Raw genomic sequence first — 9,280 nt, 5'->3', positions numbered from 1 at the left:
ATACTGAATTGTGAATATGCCGCCGCCGCCGGCAGAAAGACCTTCCGTTTCAGATGAGAGAGAACGAGCTCGCAGAAGGTGTGTCTGGTGGGGATCCAATGGGGCCCCGAAAACCACCGGGGCGGAGCTCCTATCGGTGGGCGTCGTCGTTGATTGTAGTGGAGAAAACAGCAGTTGCCGGGCGGAATCGACTGTCAAAACTTCTTCTCCCACGGACTCGAAGGAGGGGTGGTGTTGTGGTCCTTCAAGAATCCATAGATACACGATTGCTTCTCTTCAATAACTTTTACTTCAGCTTTTAGTAATTCTACATTTTATATATTGTTGTAGTTCCTCAAATCAAATTAAATTTTGCAACAAATTATGAAGAGTAGCTAAATATTTACTTGTTAGTAATTTTGGCAAAATTTATTCTGATTATATTTATCCAAATCAAAACTGAATTCCACATTAAATTCAAGCAAAAGTTATTTATTGAATGATCGCAGAATTATGGATAAACAAAACACATATGTTGCTTTATTAGCATTTGCAGAAATTTATGATAACATTTCTGCCATTATTTCATGCCAATTCTCTTCCCAAACTGAGTAGAAATTTTCTTTTTGCATCAATGTTTTATTCTCCAAATTTTTGATTTTCTTCTTGTATATACAGTTGCCTTGGAATCAATTGATCCTCAGTTAGGCAGAGTTAGGCTGTTTGTTGTATCCATAGAAATTGATGGTTTTGTTGTAATGAAGCATAATATTCAGTTTGCATTGTGTATTTTCCACTCAAACTTTATCATTTTTTTCCGATGAAAGTAACATTATCATAATATTTCGTGTCATTTTTGTATCATGTAACTATTCAGTTTTATTTGAAAGGACCCCGAAAACCTCTTTGGTCTCTTGCCTGAGGTTGGTTTAAATAATGGCTCAGATGAATGTAATTCATCTAACCTGGCATTCCAGCTTCAATTGTCTTTCCAGATTCATGTAACCTGATGTAACCAACACCATTCTACAAGAAACCAAGATTAAACATTATGCTGCAAAAAAGGTTTGTGTGTAATTTCAAGTTTACTTCTGTTAGTGTAAGTAGTTATTGTGGTTTGTACCCTTTATGATAAAGAATGCCGTTAAACCTGGATCGAATTAAACCAAGAAGATATAATTAGTAGGTATACTACTGCAGAAGAACTATATGTACATGGATATTAAAACAAGAATCAATCAGAAATTCATTACCGGAGAAGTGATGAAAAAATTTTCATGGAAAGCTGTTATTAAGATGACCAATATTATTGATGTATTCATAAAGCACTAAGGATGAGTACTCATGATGAGGTGCAGTATCTACTTGTACAATAGCTTGAATATTTACCGATATGGTTGGCTTTTGGAAATGACCATGAGAAAGCTAACGGAAAGTGAATTAATTTGTCTATGTTAATTTTCCTACGAAAAGAAACAACATATTCTCTTATAAAGAAACAACAATGAGGTTCCGTATGCCGACAATAGCTGAGTATGATATTTGAGGCAAAACTGCCATGGAGAATCCAAGTTAAGAAGAACAGGAAGTAATTGGCTACAAATATGGAATAATGGACTAGTTGCTAGAAATAATCTTAAAGTATTCATATGACAAAACATGTTATAACATATAATACTGCTCCTTTAGAAGCATATACTGAAAATCGTTTACCCATATAGGATGCAACTATGAGGTTGTGTCACAAAACTTTACGAATGTATATGGTGGGCAAATTTGGGTGTTATTATAAGCTATCTCAGAAACTATAAGAGATATAAAAAAAGTAGGTGCCATGTCCCGGTCTCTTTTTCTGAGACTAATCCAATCCCGTAAAGACCAAATCTCTATCTTCTTTTGTTTTTAAGTTATAGCCAAAAAGTCAAATTTTAGTAATTTCAAAAAATGCTCATATTTCGTTTATTTTTGAAATTAGAGAAATGGGGTTAATGCATTCTTAAGACACTTTTTTGAGTAGAATATACTGCCGTTGAAAAATTTTTAACATTGCTGATAATTTTTGAGATATAACATAAAGTTGTATTTTTTTAAATACAAACTATACTTTATTATGATGTTACTGAAAAGAGTATATTTTTAGCTTTCCAATGATGTATCGCACGCATGATGTTTCTGCGGAAAATAAGCGTTATTTTTCAATTTTTAAAATATTAAAGATTAAAATTCAAATTTTTAATTATAGTAGGCGAGGAAAACGCTAAATACTACTTAGTTACTATAGCAACGTGAGTTTACTTGTCATTTCATGAATTTTGCGAAACGAGTTTCCTGTTTAAGAAGTTCCGCATTATCTTTAAATAAAACGATAAAATAAAATATTCTATACATTGGAGTCCGCTTTGAAGATGATACATAAGCCTTCATATCCCCATTCAAACGGTGTTTCAATGGAAAGTCCGCGCCCAGTTTATGATTCATAATTTTCCTCTATCTCACCCAATTTCAAAAGAAAAGATTGCTGATATCAAAAAACTTCTACATCTTATGTTGTGGGGAAAACTGGGAAAATACTACCGAAGATTTCATTCATTGATACCGAACTGTTCTAATCTTACAACCAGTAAGTTGAGTAGAAGAAGATGACAGTTTATGACTCCTTAGTTCCTGAAGTTGTCCATATTTAATTATTCATTAATTAATACATTTTTTGTATTTTTAATAAACAAACTTTAAATGCTAATCATTTTTTATTAGTGAACAAAGTCAGGGATAAGATGCTGAGAAATTTAAATTAACTATTCAAAGTTTTTATTCGTTGGTACAAAACCAACTTATCCTGAATAATGGTACAAAACCAACTTTATTCTGTCCTATTCGTGCAAAACCATATATTATAGCCACTAGGTAGTATTTACTGTCCGGAGCCGCCTACTATAATCAAAATTTTGAACATTAGCGCTTACTATTTTCGAATTGAAAATTATCGCTTATTTTCTGCAAATACACCATACATGCGATACATCATTGGAAAGCTAAAAATATGCTCTGTTCTTTAACATCATAATCAAGTATAGTTTGTATTTAAAAAAACACAACTTTGTGTTGTATCTCAAAAATCATCAAATATATTTAAAACTTTTCAACGGCAGTATATTCCACTTAAAAAAGTGTCTTATCAACCCCATTCCTATATTTTGATAAATAAACGAAATATGAGCATTTTTTGAAATCACGAAAATTTGACTTTTTGGGTATAACTTAAAAACAAAAGAAGATTTGATGTTTGCGGGATTGAATTAGTCTCGAAAAAAGAGACCGGGACATGGCACCTACTTTTTTCGTATCTCTTATAGTTTCTGAGGTAGCCTATAATAACACCCAAATTTGCCCACCCTGTACAAACAAGTTGTTGAGTTAGTAACATTAATATTTTTAAGTTTTGAGTACTGTTGGGTTGGTAGTATTGAAAACGGTGCACATTGCGCACAACACGAAGCGGGTGTCATGGCGAAGACGCGAGTTAACGGTCATGGCATGTAAAGATTTAATCGTTTATACTTGAATATATTAAAATACAGCAGAAACTAAAAAGTGGATTTATTCCCCAAAAACATTGGTCCTTCGAGCATGGATTAGTAATAGTGAAGACATTAAAAATAAAAAAAATTCGTGAATTGCATCATCTTGGCTGGGGTCCGGCGATCGGAACTTGGTTCTTCTCTTCGACAACGACACGAGGTCAACTCATCGGCGGCGGTCACTGGTGGGTTCCTGAAAGAAAACACAAAACGTAAACTAAGTCCTTTTTTATTTTTATCCTTTTTCGTGAGTATTGCTTCACAAAATGGAGGAACTCAAACCTCTGTTGGCAAAAAAGAAACTGCTCAAGGCACAATTAACGCGTTTCGGGACGTTTCTCGAAAAAATTACAACGGAAAAATTAAACGAATTGAAAATCAGATTACAAAACATTAAAGAGATTTTGCATGAGTTTAACAAAATACAAAACGCGATCGATTTACTAAACAAAGACGACGAGTATAATGACGAATACGAAATATTTGAAACAAAATATTATGAATTAATAGCAGAGGCGACAACATTTATTCAAGAGCGAGATAATGACACCGTATGTAAAAGCGCTATAAACGATGAAACGACCGGTTCGGCGGGGGCTGCGACGGCTTATGCACCGAGCGACGGTTATTTTCATAAAAATGTTAAACTTCCTACGTTGGATTTGCCTAAATTTTACGGAGATTATGATCAATGGATATATTTTCACGATACTTTTAAATCGCTCGTTGACAATGACAACTATGTAGATGACATCAATAAATTTCATTATTTATTTAGTTGCTTAAAAGGTGAAGCAGCGAATATCATTCAATCTCTTGAAATCACAAAGGAAAATTACAAGATTGCTTGGGATATGTTGCGTCAAAGATACGAAAATAAGGCGGTTATAGTAAAAACACACGTTAAGGCTTTGTTTGAATTACCGATGGTTACAAAAGAAGCTCATCAAAATTTAAGACGTTTAATTGATAGTTATAACAGGCACACTCGTTCTTTAAAGGCCTTAGGTGAACCAGTAGAGCACTGGAGCACGTTGCTTACACATTTGATTTTTAAGAAATTGGATGACGCTTCTAAAATGAAATGGGAGGAGCACGCGGGGCAGACATTTAATAATGATGTACCAAACATAAAAAGTATGATAGATTTTCTTACAAATAGATGCAGTATTCTGGAAACCATAGAAGGTCATAACAAAACGAATAAACATATAGGACAAAAGAAGAATGAGCGTACTATTGCAAATTTAGCCACGAACAACAAAACATGCGTTTTTTGTGAATCGGGCGATCATTTCATTTACGGTTGTAATAAATTCAAAGCATTAACTACAAGCAAAAGAGTTGAGGAAGTTAAAAAACTCAGGCTTTGCTTGAATTGCCTTCGTTCGGGACATTTCTCGATGGATTGCAAATCTTTGTCCACATGTAAGGCTTGTAAGCAAAAACATAACACGCTTTTGCATTATGATACACAAACAAATACACACACAACTGAAAAACGTGTTACAACCGCACATACCATGAAAGCATTGGAGAATACTTCGATAATTTTAGCAACCGCGCAGGTTCACATCAAAGATGCGACTGGAAAATGGTGTGAGGCTAGGGCACTTTTAGATTCTGGCTCGCAGTCGAATTTTATGACAATGAAGCTTGTAGAAAAATTGCAATTACATACTTACAATTTAAACGTACCGGTAACAGGTATTAGTCAATGCAACCTTAATGTTAAGTATGGAACGAATACCAAGATTAAGTCTATATATAACTCATACACCATTGATTTATCATTTTTGGTTATAAGAGATATAACTGATAACTTGCCAAATGTTCCAATAAACATCAAAGAATTAGAAATACCGCGACACATTAGGTTAGCTGATCCGAAATTCCATCAACCAGGAGAAATAGATATTTTAATAGGCGCTGGCTTATTCGCTGAATTGTTGTCTATGGGTCAAATTAAACTCGGAATTGGTTTACCTGTTCTACAGAAATCAACACTGGGATGGATCGTATCCGGGCCTATGAGTACAAATTTAAGACAAAAGGTGCGCAGCAACGTATGTATAAATAACAGCGAGATTCAAAGGGCCTTGGAAAAATTTTGGAAGGTTGAAGAGTGTACGGCACAAATGGTTTTTTCTGCGGAGGAAAAATATTGTGAGAATCTGTATCAACAGACGACCACAAGGGACAACAATGGACATTTTGTGGTACAACTGCCAACGAAAGATAATATTAGCGAATTAGGAACATCGTTTGAAACTGCTGAAGCAAGATTTTTAAATTTGGAACGAAAGTTATTCAAGAATCAAGAATTATGGAAACAATACTCTGAATTCATGAGTGAATATCAAGAATTAGGACACATGACAAGAGTAAATCGCGACGATACATATGCGTATTATTTACCTCATCACGCAGTAATTAAAGATACAAGCAGCACTACGAGGCTCAGAGTAGTATTTGACGCTTCGACAAAAACAAGTACTGGCATTTCACTGAATGATACTCTAATGGTTGGACCTACGATACAACAGGAATTATTTTCCATTCTCTGTAGGTTTAGAGAACATAATTACGTATTAACCGGTGACATTGCAAAGATGTATAGACAGGTAAACATCATACCTAGTCAGAGAAATTTACAACGTATTGTATGGCGACAAAGTCCTGAACATGATTTGGAGCATTTTCAATTAAACACGGTAACGTACGGCACCGCATCAGCATCATTTTTGGCAATTCGCAGTCTGCATCAAGTTGGCATAAATATTCAAAATAAACATCCTAACATAGCTAAAGTTATAATCGACGATTTCTATGTTGATGACCTTATTACAGGTTCAAAGACTTTGGAAGAAGCATTGAAATTAAAAAATGACTTAAGTGAGATCTTAAATGGTTGCGGATTTGAATTGCGGAAATGGAATTCGAATTCACAAGAAATTCTGCAAGGAAGCGATGAAACAAGCGTGGATTATCTAATAGGTGACTCTAAGGATGTAAAAACGCTGGGAATTTTATGGTGCTCACAAGACGATACACTTAAGTATTCAATTAAACCTATAGTTGAATATGGGAAATTAACGAAACGTATTATTCTGTCAATTATTGCTCAGATATTTGACCCACTTGGTATTGTATCTCCTTCTACGATCAAAGCAAAGGTAGTTTTACAGCGTTTGTGGCAGCTGGGAATCACGTGGGATGAAGCTGTACCTATCGAACTTTACACATCATTCAAGAGGCTTTATGAGGAATTGCAATATTTGGCAAAACTACAAATTGATCGACACATTTTGCTAACAGATTTTGCAATGGTAGAAATGCATGGTTTCAGCGATGCTTCTGAAATGGCTTACGGAGCATGTATTTACATTAAAACCATAAACCAAACTAAAACAAAGATTCGTTTATTGTGCGCCAAATCGAGAGTAGCACCTTTACGGAAAATTTCATTGCCGAGATTGGAACTCAATGGTTGTTTATTGTTGGCAGAACTAGTGAAAAAAGTACTTGATTCATTAAACACAGAAATTACTAAGGTTTATCTCTGGACTGATTCCACCATAGCGCTTGCTTGGATACATGCGGATCCTTCGAGATGGCAAACATTTGTTGCAAACCGCGTATCGCAAATACAAGAACTAACAGCACATGCACAATGGAAGCACGTAACCAGTGCAGAGAACCCTGCAGATTTGATTTCTAGAGGTATCGAGACTTCTCAATTAATAAAGTCTAACCTTTGGTGGGAGGGGCCGAAATGGTTAAAGAGTAAAACTTATCCTGATATTGACATGAACTTTCCTAAGGAGTTACCAGAAAAGAAAAAAAATAAACTAACTTTCCATTGTACAATTACATGCGACATTTTTGATAAATATTCATCATTAAATAAATTAAAAAGAGTTGTTGCGTATTGCATGCGCTTCTACAATAATTTGAGAGAACCTAATGAAAATAAAATAAAGGCAAAATTAACTACACTAGAGTTAGAAAGCGCGTTTATGCGACTTTTGAAAGTCATGCAAAGACAGGAATTCAAAACTGAGATTGATTTATTGATGGCTAAAAAGAATTTGCCTAAAAGTAGTAAATTATTGTCTTTGAATCCAATGTACGAAGATGGATTGTTAAGAGTTGGTGGTAGATTGCGTAATTCAGAATATGACTACGACATCAAACATCCAATCATATTGGCTAAAGGACATCCTTTGACTAATTTAATTATACGTGAGGAACATTTGAGAAATTTGCACCTTGGCCCACAGGGACTTTTATCTTGCATCAGACAAAGATTTTGGCCTGTTGGCGGTTTAACTGTCGTGAAGGGGGTGATTGGGAGATGTATTGTATGTTTTAGAACTAAACCAGTAAGTCCCAGTTATTTGATGGGTGATTTACCTAGAGATCGCACATCGGCTATAAGACCATTTTATGTAGTGGGTATAGATTTTGCTGGCCCATTCAACAGCAAAGATGGGAAATTAAGAAACAGAACTATCATTAAATCATATGTGTGTTTATTTGTGTGTTTTGCAACCAAAGCAGTACATATTGAGGTGGTATCAGACCTAAGCACCGATTCATTTTTAAACGCATTCAAGAGATTCGTATCTCGACGAGGTTTATGTAAACGAGTTTACACGGATAATGCAACTAACTTCGTTGGCGCTAAGAATTATCTCAACGAGTTGAAAAAAGTAATCGACTATAACAACGATAAACTTGAAAGATTTTGCTTGAGAAATAACATAGATTGGCAATTTATTCCGGCACGTTCTCCGCATTTTGGAGGTTTATGGGAGTCTGCTATCAAATCGGCTAAATCGCATTTTATACGAATTATTGGCTGTAACGTTTTAACCTTTGAAGAGTTAACAACAATTTTTACTCAAATCGAAGCAATACTAAATTCTAGACCACTTACTCCTTTATCCACACATCCTGATGATTTCTTGGCTCTTACCCCGGGACATTTTCTCATTGGAGAACCTCTTAATACGATTCCTCAGCGAGACGTTATGGATATCCCCTTCAACAGACTGAATCAATTCAACAAACTTCAACAAATGTATCAACATTTCTGGCGAAGATGGTCTATGGAATACATCAACATCCTACAACAAAGAGGCAGATGGTCTCAAGCTGTTGGAGAAAACGTTAAGATTGGACAGCTAATATTACTCAAGGAAGACAACACTCCACCGTTGAAATGGCGACTGGGAAGAATTCTTGAAGTTCATCCTGGCAGTGATAATATTGTGCGAGTTATTAGTGTAAAAACAACCAGTGGTGTTGTGAAGCGGGCTGTTAAAAGGGTGTGCGTTCTTCCTATAGGCGTTGAAGTACCTAAAAAACTATAACATGTAATATTTAGATTTTCGTTATACTTACCTATTTTTATCTTGAAAGTTAGTACTTTCAACGGCGGCGGTATGTTGAGTTAGTAACATTAATATTTTTAAGTTTTGAGTACTGTTGGGTTGGTAGTATTGAAAACGGTGCACATTGCGCACAACACGAAGCGGGTGTCATGGCGAAGACGCGAGTTAACGGTCATGGCATGTAAAGATTTAATCGTTTATACTTGAATATATTAAAATACAGCAGAAACTAAAAAGTGGATTTATTCCCCAAAAACACAAGTTATAAAATGTTTCTACAATAAAGTATTAAGGAACATAATCGAGACTTCCTTATAATGTTAC

At 35.0% G+C, this 9,280-nt stretch overlaps 1 protein-coding gene across 1 annotated transcript; it reads left to right on the top strand.

Moving 5' to 3' along the window:
* Positions 1-3,823: 3,823 nt before the first annotated feature.
* Positions 3,824-8,935, top strand: LOC139430339 (uncharacterized). Its single transcript, XM_071197167.1, has one exon. The coding sequence runs from the start codon at positions 3,824-3,826 to the stop codon at positions 8,933-8,935; it is 5,112 nt and encodes a 1,703-aa protein (XP_071053268.1).
* The last annotated feature ends 345 nt before the right edge of the window (positions 8,936-9,280 follow it).

This window comes from Onthophagus taurus, chromosome 7 (genome assembly GCF_036711975.1).
Source record: "Onthophagus taurus isolate NC chromosome 7, IU_Otau_3.0, whole genome shotgun sequence".
Lineage (NCBI taxonomy): Eukaryota > Metazoa > Arthropoda > Insecta > Coleoptera > Scarabaeidae > Onthophagus > Onthophagus taurus.
This window is presented reverse-complemented; position numbering and strand designations above follow the sequence as displayed.